This window comes from Cetorhinus maximus, chromosome 19, assembly GCF_964194155.1.
Source record: "Cetorhinus maximus chromosome 19, sCetMax3.hap1.1, whole genome shotgun sequence".
NCBI lineage: Eukaryota > Metazoa > Chordata > Chondrichthyes > Lamniformes > Cetorhinidae > Cetorhinus > Cetorhinus maximus.
The window spans coordinates 76,918,468-76,931,240 of record NC_135897.1 but is presented as its reverse complement, the minus strand read 5'-3'; the positions used below and the strand labels follow the sequence as shown (position 1 = coordinate 76,931,240).

At 42.7% G+C, this 12,773-nt stretch overlaps 1 protein-coding gene across 2 annotated transcripts in view; it reads left to right on the top strand.

Moving 5' to 3' along the window:
• The window catches only part of gk5 (glycerol kinase 5), a 91,424-nt gene that overhangs the window by 65,818 nt on the left and 12,833 nt on the right, over positions 1-12,773 (top strand). For both annotated transcript variants that reach the window (XM_078564207.1, XM_078564208.1), the window contains one exon: positions 11,174-11,278. In XM_078564207.1, coding sequence (XP_078420333.1) covers positions 11,174-11,278 — 105 coding nt within the window. The remainder of the gene's footprint in view (positions 1-11,173; positions 11,279-12,773) is intronic.

The following is a 12,773-nucleotide window of genomic DNA, read 5'->3' as shown; positions in this document are numbered from 1 at the left end:
CCTCTATGGCAAGTATATCCTTTCTTAGGTAGGGAGACCAAAACTGCACCCAATACTCCAGGTGTGGTTTCACCAAAGCCTTGTATGACTGCAGTAAGACATCCCTACTTCTGAACTCAAATCCTCTTACAATGAAGGCCAACATACCATTTACCTTCCTAATTGCTTGCTGCACCTGCCTGTTTACTTTCATTCTCAGGTGTACAAGGACACCCAGATCCCTTTTGTACATCCACATTTCCCAATATATCACCATTTAAATAATACTTTGCCTTTCTGTTTTTCACACCGAAGCGTATAACTTCACATTTATCCACGTTATACTGAATCTGCCATATGTTTGCCCACACGCACAGCTTGTCTAAATCGCCCTGAAGTCTCCTTGCATCCTCCTCACAACTTGCAACCCTGCTCAGTTTTGTGTCGTCAGCAAACTTGGAAATATTGCATTTGGCTTCCTTATCAAAGTCATTTATGTATATCGTGAATAGCTGGGGCCCAAGCACTGATCCCTGCGGTACACCACTAGTCACTGCCTGCCATCCGGAAAAAGACCCATTTATTCCCACTCTCTGTTTCCGGTCTGTCAACCAATTCTCAATCCATGCCAGTATATTACCCCCAATCCCATGTGCTTTAATTTTGTCAACTAGCCTCTTATGTGGGACCTTATCAAAAGCCTTCTTGAAATCCAAATGCACCACATCCACTTGTTCTCCCTTATCTATTCTACTAGTTAATCCTCAAAAAACTCCAGTAGACTAGTTAAGCATGATTTTCCTGTCATAAACCATGCTGACTTTGTCTAATCCCTTTAATGCTTTCCAAGTGTTCTGTTACCACATCTTTTATAATAGACTCTAGCATTTTTCCCCACTACTTATGTTAGACTAACTGGTCTGTAATTCTGTGTTTTTTCTCTCCCATTTTTAAATAGGGATACATTTGCCACCCTCCAGTCTGTAGGAACTGCTCCAGAGTCTATAGAATTTTGGAAGATAACCACCAATGCATCCAATATTTCCAGGGCCACTTCCTTTAGTACTCCGGGATGTAGATTATAAGGCCCTGGGGATTTTTCATCCTTTAACCCCATTAATTTCTCTAGCACCATTTTTTTATTAATACTGATTTTCTTCAATTTCTCCCTCTCACTGGACCCTTGGTTCCCTCACATTTCTGGGAAATTATTTGTGTCCTCTTTTGTGAAGACAGAACCAAAATATGTGTTCAATTCTGCCATTTCTTTGTTCCCCATTATAATTTCCCCTGTTTCTAACTGTAAGGGACCTACATTTGTCTTTGCTAACCTTTTTCTCTTTACATATTTATAGAAGCTTTTACAGTCAGTTTTTATGTTTTGCAAGTTTACTCTCATACTCCATTTTCTCCTCCTTGATTAATCTTTTTGTCCACTTTTGCTGAATTCTAAACTGCTCCCAATCCTCAGGCTTGCTGCTTTTTCTGGCAATTTTATATGACTCCTCTTTGGATCTAATACGATCCCTAATTTCTTTTGTAATCTATGGTTGAGCCACCTTTCTTGTTTTATTTTTGCGCCAGACAGGAATGAATAATTGTTGTAATTCATGCATACGTTCCTTAAATATTAGCCATTGCCTATCCACCGTCAACTCTTTTTTTAGTAAGGTTCCCCAATCTATCATTGCCAACTCGCGCCTCATACTCTTGTAGTTCCCTTTATTTAGATTCAGGACCCTAGTTTTGGATTCAACTTCTTCACTCTCCATCCAAATGAACAATTCTATCATTTTACGGTCACTCTTCACCAAGGGACCCCGCACAACAAGATTGTTAATTAATCCTTTCTCATTGCACAATACCCAGTCGAGGATAGCCTGCTCTCTAGTTGGTTCCTCAATGTATTGGTCTAAAAAACCATCACATATACACTCCAGGAAATCCTCCTTCACAGTATTATAGCTAGGTTGGTTTGTCCAATCTATATGTAGATTAAAGTCACCCATGATTACAGTTGTACCTTTATTGCATATGTCTCTAATTTCCTGTTTAATTCCTTCCCTTACATCTCCATTACTGTTTGAGGGCCTATAGACAACCCCCGCCAATGTTTTCTTCCTCTTGGTGTTTCTTATCTCTACCCAAACAGATTCCACATCATTATTTTCTGAGCCAATATCCTTCCTCACTATTGCATTGATTTCCTCCTTTACTAACAGTACTACCCCACCTCCTTTCCCTATTTCTATCCTTCCTAAATATTGAATACCCCGGATGTTCAGTTCCCATCCTTGGACACCCTGCAGCCATGTCTCTGTAATTGCAATTATATCATAACCGTTTATATCTATTTGCACTGTTAATTCATCTACCTTATTGCGAATGCTCCGCACATTAAGATACAATGCCTTTAGACTTGTCTTTTTAACCTTGTTAGTCATCTTAGCTTTATTTTGCACTATGACACCATTTGTTTCTCACCTTTGTTTTTATTGCCTTCCACTTTTGCTTCTTACTTTCCTGTCTTTTGTTTCTATCCTTGTTTCCCCCTCTTCTGTCTTCCTGCTCAGGTTCCCATTCCCCTGCTGTTCTAGATTAAACCCTCCCCGACAGCACGAGCAAACACTGCCCCCCCCACCCCCCTCACTTCCCTCACACCGAGGACATTGGTCCCGGTCTTGCCCAGGTGTAAACCGTCCTGTTTGTACTGGTCCCAATGTCCCAGGAACCTGAATCCCTCCCCTCTACATCATTTCTTCAGCCACATATTCATCCGACATATCCTGTTATTTCTACTCTCACTAGCACGTGGCACTGGTGGTAATCCTGAGATTACTACCTTTGAGGCTCTACTTTTTAATTTATGTCCTAACTCCCTATATTTAGCTTGTAGGACCTCTTCCCTTTTTTTAACCTATGTCGTTGGTACCAATATTTACCACAGCCACTGGCTGTTCGCCCTCCCCCTTCAGAATGCCCTGTAGCCTCTCTGAGACATCCTTGACCCTGGCACCAGGGAGGCAACATACCATCCTGGAGTCTCTTTTGCAGCCACAGAAACGCCTGTCTGTTCCCCTTACTATTGAATCTCCTATTACCATAGCCCTGCCACTCATCTTCCTCCCCTCTTGTGCAGCAGAGCCACCCGTGGTACCATTGACTTGGCTCCTGCTGCTTTCCCGAGAAGTCATCTCCCCCAATAGTATCCAAAACGGTATAACTGTTAAAGAGGGAGGGAGTCAAGAGGTGAGTTACTCATTGCATGATTACTAGCCTCTGACCTGCTCTTGTAGCCACAGTATTTATATGGCTAGTCCAGTTCAGTTTCAGGTCAATGGTAACCCCCAGGATGTTGATAGTGAGGGATTCAATGATGGTAATTCCATTGAACATCAAGTGGCGATGGTTGGTTTCTCTTGTTGGAGATGGTCATTGCCTGATACTTGTGTGGCGTGAATGTTATTTGCCACTTGTCAGTCCAAGTCTGGATATTGTCCAGGTCTTGCTGCACTTGGACATGGACTGCTTCAATACCTGAGGAGTCGTGAATGGTGCTGAACATTGTGCAATCATCAGCAAACATCCCCACTTCTTACCTTATGATGGAAGGAAGGTCATTGATGAAGCAACTGAAGATGGTTGGGCTGAGGACACAACCCTGAGGAACTCCTGCAATGATGTCCTGAAGCTGAGATGACTGACCTCCAACAACCGCAACCGACTTCCTTTGTGCTAGTTATGACTTCAACCAGCGGAGAGTTTTCCTCCTGATTCCTATTGGCCCCAGTTTTTCTAGGGCTCCTTGATGCCACACTCAGTCAAATGCTGCCTTGATGTCAAGGGCAGTCACTCGCCTCACCTCACCTCACCTCAGGAGTTCAGCTCTTTTGTCCATGTTTAACCAAGGCTGTAATGCATACAGGAGCTGAGTGGCCTTGTTGGAACTCAAAGTGGGCGTCAGTGAGTAGGTTATTGCTATCTTATGAGACAGCAGTTTGTTAAAGCTGAGCTATTCAAAAAACCCAGAGGGAAAATTTAAACAACTGTCATAACCTATATTCTTAAGTAAGAGGATTTAAATTAAACTAAATGAAACATTTTAACATATAATATACTTATATTTCCTAAACTAATCTCCATTAAGGCAACAGCAACCCATAGTCTTAACCAGACATCAGGCAAAGTATTTTCACCTTACAAATTCAAAATTCGTTTCCTTTCACTTTGGCTCCTGTAGAGACAGCTGTAGGCTTATAGCTACTTTGATCTTACATTGCCTCTGCCCTGCACACACAAAACACTCTCTCCTCATACCTAGCATAGCACATTGAATGTAAATTCCCATTCTATCACCAGCCTCTTCTAACAATAAAACCCCTTTCATAGTACCAATTTTATTAGTAATATAAACAATGCTTGATCTCTGCTAGCTAGGTGCCAGATTTCACTCGCCTTCTTGAATGCTCTATTCAAAAAATGCAAATTCACTCTACCTCTCTTACATCTCAAAACTAGTGCACATCAAAGCACCCAGACTAGCTGGCTTTAATTCAATTAAGTTACACCCACAGACTAAACCGCTATTTTAAAAGAAAAATATTTTCCAGAAATATTATATACATTTATAGCTTCATGACAGCTAAGCTAGTGCCACTTGATAGGACTATTGATCGAGAGTAGACTGATGGTGCAGTAATGTGCTGGGTTGGATTTGTCCTGCTTTTTGTCTACAGGACATAGCTGGGTAGATGCCAGTGTTGTAGCTGTACTGGAACAGCTTAGCTAGGGGTGCGGCAAGTTCTGGAGCACAAGCCTTCAGTACTATTGACAGAATATTGTCAGGGCCCATAGCCTTTGCAGTATCCAGTGCTTTCAGCCTTTTCTTGATATCATGTGGAGTGAACCAAATTGGCTGAAGACTGGCATCTTGTGACGTCGGGGATGAATATCCATTCAGCATTTCTGGCTGAAGATTGTAGCCTTATCTTTTGCACTGATGTGCTGGGGCCCCCCATCATTGACGATGGGGATATTTGTGGAGCCACCTCCTCCAGTAAGTTATTTAATTGTCCACCACCATTCATGACTGTATGTGGCAGGACTGCAGAGCTTAAATCTGATCCGTTGGTTGTGGGTTCGCTTGTGCCCTGTCTATCACTTGCTGCTTACGCTGTTTGGCACGCAAGTACCCCTGTGTTATAGCTTCACCATGTTGACACTTCATTTTTAGGTATGCCTGTGCTGTTGCTGGCATGCCTTCCTGCACTCTTCATTAAACCAGGGTTGATCCCCAAGCTTGATGGTAATGGTAGAGTGGGGGATATGCCGGGCCATGAGGTTACAGATTGTGTTTGAGTGCAATTCTGCTGCTGCTGATGGCCCACAGCACCTCATGGATGCCCAGTCTTGAGTTGCTAGATTTGTTCGAAATTATCACATTTAGCAAGGTGGTAGTGGCACACAACACAATGGAGAGTATCCTCAATGTGAAGGTGGAACTTGGTGTCCTCAAGGACTGTGCGGTGGTCACTCCTACCAATACTGTCATGGACAGATGCATCTATGGCAGGCAGATTGGTGAGGATGAGGTCAAGTATGTTTTTCCCTCTTATTGGTTCCCTCACCAACTGCTGCAGACCCAGTCTAGCAACTTTGTCATTTAGGATGCTTATGATTGTTGCATTAAAATTTTCAGAAGATACAAAACTTGGAAACATTGTGAACTATGAGGAGGATAGTGTAGATCTTCAAAAGGACATAGACAAGTTAGTGGAATGGGCAGACAGGTGGCAGATGAAGTTCAATGTGGAGAAATGTGAAATGATTCATTTTGATAGGAAGAACCTGGAGAGACAATATAAAATAAAAGGTACAGCTCTAAAGGAGGTTTTAGGAGCAAAGGGACCTGGGTGTATATGCACATAAGTCATTGAAGTTGTAGAACAGTTTGAGATAGCAGTTAAAAAAGCAAACACTATCCTGGGCTTTATTAATAGGGGCATAGAGTACACGAGCAAGGGAGTTATGATGAGCTTGTATAAGACACTAGTTTGGCCCCAGCTGGAGTACTGTATCCAGTCCTGGGCACCGCAATTTAGGAAAGATGTGAGAGCATTAGAGAGAGTGCAGAAAAGATTCACAAGAATAGTTCCAGGGATGAGGAACTTCAGTTATGAAGATCGATTGGAGAAGTTGGGAGTATTTTCCTTGGAGAAAAGAAGGCTGAGATGGGATTTGATAGAGATATACAAAATGAAGAGAAGCCTGGACAGAGTAGATAGGGAGAAACTATTTGTAAAAGGATCAAGAATGAGAGGGCACAGATTTAAAGTAATTTGAAAAAGAAGCAGAAGCAATATGAGAAGAAGCTTTTTCACAAAGTGAGTGGTTGTGGTTAAGGAGACTGCGGCGGAGGCAGGTTCAGTTGAAGCATTCAAAAGGGAATTGGACTATTATTTGAGAAGGAACAATGGGCAAGGTTATGGGGGGAAGGCAGAAGAACGGCACCATGTAAATTGCTGATTCAGAGAGCCGGTGTAGACACGATGGGCCGAGTGGCCTCCAACATTTTTAAAATTCTGTGAAAATGCTAATTATGAGCATCACTTGCCACATTTACTCTGGGTTCACTAAATGTACTAAACAAACATCATTTTAAATGGTTGAGTACAAAAATATCCAAGAAATTTGGTCTCAGCAGCCAGGCATTGCTGGATGGTCATTGTCACCAAATGGTAGACAGCAAGGCTGTGGGAACTTGCCTTGTTGGGTTGTGCAAAGCTCTAAATAGATTTGAAGATCATGGTGAGGTTTTCAAATTCACTATAGGGAGCTAGTGTAGGTCAGTGAGGGTGGGAGAGGAAATTCAGTAGAACTTAAATGTGGGATAAAATATAAAGCCATTGTGTTTTGACCAAGTGGAATATATAGAAGGTGGAGAGAGCCACTGAGGAGAGCTTTGGAAAAATTGGTGAGGGTGGTGGGTGTGAACTAGGTCAGAAACAACCAGTATTGTTGATGTGGAAAGCATATGGAGTTGGAAGATCAGCTGAGTCCAATAGGATATCAATCATTTACTTAATCTGATTCAGCCTGGCATCCCCTCCCACGCACACTTCAGTCCTTCAAATATGACCTTACTCGCAATGCCATACCCAAAGTAAGCTGGATCAGACGCAGGTAAGAGCTTAAAATAGCCCCGCTGGTCTTTGTTACTGTGCTCCATCCTACCCCCAGGCCATTTTTGCAGAGATGGGAGGGGGCAGCAGCGGGGGCTACCTGCCCATAACAGTGGGTAGTGACATGACTCGTTAAGAGACACTTAATGGGGCCGACTGGTATTTTCCAGTTGGCCTCATTTATCCCAGAGGTGGCAGGTGAGTCCAGTTTAGATCCCTTGATGGAGGCGGCTTCCCAGCAGCAGACTGAGGGACCAGTGCTCCAGGCGGGCCTAAAGGCCCTCCCTGGGTGCAGCAGCAGCAGCTGCAGGCCACTCTGTAAGGAGTTCACCTACCCACCACCCCTTGTAGTGGTAGCTGGGCTGCAAAATCCATTCTTTAATTTTTTAAAAAGTTGGAGAGAACTTCTGCTTTGAAGCTCTCTCTCTGTCTCTCTCACTTACCTGCCATCACAGCCTGCTGCTCATTTCAAGCTGGAAGGCGTCTGATTGGCCGTTCAGCTTTGAGAGCCCACCCGCTATCCTTAATTGAATGGCAATCACACCCCCTGGCCTTTAATTGGCTGCCTGGGGAAAATCACAATGAGTAACTGTTTCCCATGCAGTGCGGGCTTCTGATCCCCATTTCAGCCTAACAGCAGAGCTTAGAAGCCCACAGGGAAAATCCTGTTCTGAGTCACTGGCAAGGGGGCAGAGTTCATCATGGGAGCCAAAATCAATGGTTCACTCTTCCCAGTGTTCATTTGAAGGAAGCTATACTCTTCTATGAAAATGACTTTAGGGCAGAATTTAATGTAGGTGACCAGGGTCTGGTCAGCTAGCTGGAGAAGCGGCAATAGCCATGCAACACTTTTCTGTTTAGGAGCGCCTGCCGCATTAAGTGCCAATTGGACAGGAGCAAGGACCCGGAGGTGGAAGTCCTGGCCAATCAGAGTCCGGCAGCTCTTCGTTGCTTGGCACACACGGGGCGGTGGCTGCTTTACCAGCAATGCAGCCGCCTGAGGTCCAGAATCGCTGAGGGACTCGGCCACATGTGATTGAGGGTGAGAGGGGCTTCATGGCATGGGGGTTGCGGGGGATTGGGGGTTGTGGATGAGGGGGTAGCCGGCAGCAAGGGCAGGGGAGTGGCTCTCAGCAGGGTCCCTCGAACAGGCACCGAGAGACCGCCCTGGAAGCTGCAGAAGGTGGCTTATTATTACCACGACCTCGAGCAATTATGGATGGGCAATAAATGCTGGCCTTTCCTACAATTCTAGTATCCCAAGTATATATGATTTTTTAAAAAAACTGAGAGCAAGGGAAATAGTTGCAATATAGTGCTGGATGTTGTCAGTATACATATGGAAGCTGACTTGGTGCTTATGATTGTTGTAGCTGAGAAGCAATATGTGGATGAGAAAGTGGAGGGAGCCAAGGATAGATTTTTTTCATGCATTTTGGAGGTGACAATGGAGATGGAAAGAGTAGCCATTGTAAAACATGCAATGGTGATGTTGAATAGGATTGAAATGGAACATATAGACAAAGGCAGTTTCATAGAATCGGGTGACAGAGAGGATGTGCAGTAAATTGCAGTTAATCATGTCGAATGTCAAGATTGGGTCAAGAGGGAAAATGCACCATGATCACAGTTACAGAGAATGTCCTTTGTGACATTGGCCATGGCAGTCTCGGTGCTGTGAGCTAAGTGGAAGCTGGACTAAAAGAATTTGAATAGGGAGTTTTAAGAAAAGTTGATATGGAACTGGAAGGTGATGATGGAAGACCGGCAGCATTTGCTGTGCTGCACTATGTGATGATGATGATGGATTCTCCTGTTGCTTCGATTGATGAGTGTTCAGTTTTTAGAAAAAAAGAGACCGGTTTACAGTCTAGATTGATGTCATCTTATGTGTGACACGAGGCCAAGTCTTGATTTGCAAAACTGGTTGCAAATACTGTATGCAAAGTCAGTGTTGGAGGGATGGATTGAGGCATTGGTTTTTCACTGCACTCGTTCATCCTGAAGGCACTTGACTCTGTTCTCCTCAAATGTTGAAATTGATCAATGACAGAGACTTCTCCATTTGGGTCTGTCCAAGGTTATTTTTTCCCCCATATATTGGGAAAAGCTCTGATATTGGCTTTCAGATTGTCTTTCTGTCTAAGTTTGGGACATCCTGTGGTGTGGGTTCCCATGCTCAGCTGACTGTAGAGTACGTGAGAATCCTCCATACAAACCACATCACCGACCCAGCAAAGCTGAGATCTGATGAGCATACACCCAATGCCAGGTAGGCAGCACTTTGCAAGAGCTTCAGTGTTGGGAATTTTGTCCTGCCACCTGATGTTGCTGCACTGCGTAATGGTGAGACAATGGTCTACTCCTGCGGTTCCTTACATAGTGAGTCCCTGATCTTGCTTGAAATATTGAAGGAACAATTTTGTAGAGGTGAAGTGTTCCTCTTCAGGGTGGAAGGAAATGTTTGAGGCTAAGTCTTCAATATTTCCAAGCTCTTGGCTCAAGATTAATGTAGAAAGGGACTTTGGCAGTAGGTTGCAAAATTATGTTCACAGTTGAACCTATAAAGTGAAGCAGGGACAGTGGAGGTGAATAAAAGGCGTTAATGTGTTTTCTCCCCTCACCCTTTAGCAATTTTTTTTAATGTTTGACATGGTTGTAATTTAATTTGGGAAGAGATTTAAATGCAGTCCATTTCTCTGTGAATAAACTATCTGTTCATGCTTCACTACCTAATGTAGAGTTATTAGATAGAATTTTGCAGCAAGACACAGACCATTGGGCAGAACGAGTTTATACCAGTGTTTGTGCTCTACATGAGCCTTCTCCCGTCTTGCTTCTTCTGACCAACATATCTGTTCTCTTTCATGTAGGCATCGCTGGCTAGACCAGCATATATTGCCCATCCCTAATGCCCTTGAGAAGGTAGTGGTGAGCTACCTTCTTGAACTGCTGCAGTCCATGTGGTGTAGGTACACCCCACAGTGCTGTTAGGGAGGGAGTTCCAGGATTTTGACCCAGTGACAGTAAAGGACTGGTAATTTATTTCCAAGTCAGGATGGTGAGTGACTTGGAGGGGAACTTCCAGGTGGTGGCCTTCCCATCTACCTGCTGCCCTTGTCCTTCTAGATGGTAGCAGTCATAAGTTTGGAAGGTGCTGTCTAAGGAGCCTTGGTGAGTTCCAGCAGTGCATTTTGTAGATGGTACACACTGCTGCCATTGTGTCAGTGGTGGAGGGAGTGAATGTGGATGGGCTGCCAATTAAGCGGGTTACTTTGACCTAGATTGTTTCAAGCTTCTAGGGTGTTGTTGGAGCTGTGTTCATCCAGGCAAGTGGAGAGTATCCCATCACACACTCCTGACTTGTGACTTGTAGATGGTGGACAGGCTTGGGGAGTCAGGAGACAATATTTATATGACTAGTCCAATTCAGTTTCTGGTCAATGGTAACCCCCAGGATGTTGCTAGTGGGGGATTCAGTGATGGTAATGCCAGTGAATGTCAAGGGGTGATGGTTAGATTCTCTCTTGATGGTCATTGCCTGGCACTTGTGTGCCACAAATGTTACTTGCCACTTGTCAGCCCAAGCCTAGATATTGTCCGGGTCTTTCTGTATTTGGGCATGGACTGCCTCAAATGCTCTATGGAGAAAGAAACATAGTTAATGTTTCAAATCAATAGCTTTTCATCAGACTGTTCATTTATTTATCTAGCTTTCCCTTATGTTATTTGCCTCAACCATTCTGACCTTAATTCCACCATAGACTATGCTGTTGCCATTTAGCTTACTATACCTAACATTAGTTGCATTCATACAAATGGTAGCAATGGTGAACAGATATTAAAATAACCACAAGAGCTGAAAATGCTCTTATGACTCCCTACTAGAAGTACTAAGGGTTTGGAATTATGGCCATACTGGCTATCCAAAAACAATGTGAATGTGGGACACCTCAGAATGCTGTGTACTGAAGTTGAATCATGCTTTTTAATGTAATTATTTATTAATGCAGGCCTTTATCCATTGGTTGGCTGGAAGATTGGATCTGAAATTACATATATAGCTGAAGGAAATGCTTCTGATACGGGTAAAGTGATCCAGTGGGCACAGCAACTGGGTAAGTAGGTTTATTACTGTGGTGCACTTTATTCCTATCTTTGGCGAGAAGATGTAATTGCTCTCAAATTTAAGTTGAACTTTATGTCACTTTTTCTGCCTGTTTGTACTTGGTTCTTTGAACAATATCTATTAGATCAATAAAAATGTTAACTGCCTTTTGAAAAAGCAATTGTTCTTGCATCATGTTTCCCAAGATTTATTTTGTGATTGAATTTCACAAGTTAAGTAATTTATGTAATAAAAACAGAAAATGTTGGAAAAATCTTCGTCTGTTGAAAGGTCACAGATCTGAAGCGTTAACTCTTTTTCTCTCTCTACATAGATGCTGTTTAACCTGTTGAGTATTTTCCAGCATTTTCTGTTTTTATTTCAGATTTCCAGTATCCACAGTATTCTGTTTTTCGATTAAGTAATGCATGTGTCGGGAAATGGAATTCCATCCTTCCTTCGTTTCCCTGTTTTATTATCCACTATTGTTATCAAGCATTTCCAATTCTCGTTTTGCAAGAATTAAATGCAGGACTGTGATCCCTTTCTACAGCCTCAATTATTTTGTTCAACTGGGAAAAAAAAACATGTTTGCAATTATGTTCTTAATTCTCAAGATGCCCCAAAGCACTTCCTCAACAATGGATTATTTTTGCAGTACAGTCAATCACATGTAGGCATATGTGACAACTTGGTTGTGCACAAGTTCTTACAAATGACAAATCAGTGACCAGATAACCTGTCCTTGGTGTTTGAGGGAGGAAGGTTGACGTGGATATTTTGAGAATTCCCTTCTCCTCTTCGAGTAGCACTGTGTGATATTTTACATCCAACTGAGCAGACAAATGGGTCTTCAGTTGTTCTAAAGACTGAACTACTGACGCTGCAGCACTCTATCAGTACTATGCTGACGATGTTGAAAAATGTAGTGGGGCTTAAGTCCACAACTCATGATTGCTACCAAGTGAGCCAAATTAATCCTTGAAGAACATGGCTACTGTGTTTTGACCCCTCAATTCTAGATCCCTCAGCCATTGTTTCTACTCCATTTCTACAAAATCTCACCACTTCAACAAAAACAACCCCGATTTTTCAAGGCATTCATTATATTTTGCTGTCTTCATACCAAGTATCGTGCTGGTGAATCTGCAATGAACTATCTTCATTGCCTTTTCTATGCTGTAAAGCCCCAGTTTTCCAGCTACGGTCTTAAAGGTTTTATTTAGCTTCATTATTATATGCTGACTTTTATATCGATAAAACCTGTTATAGCATTAATTTTTTATGCCTTTATAGATCTGGAATGCTGCGTTTAATGTTTTTTTTAATATCTCCAACCCCCAAATGTCTTTTTTATTATTCATTCATGGGTTTTTGTGTGTTGGTGGCAATAAAGTCCATGTACACCATATTCTCTGCATTTTCCCCATTCATTATCTTTTGCCAATGATTTTGAATCTGTGACCTTTGTTTATTGATCCACTCATTTGAGGAAATAATTGTTC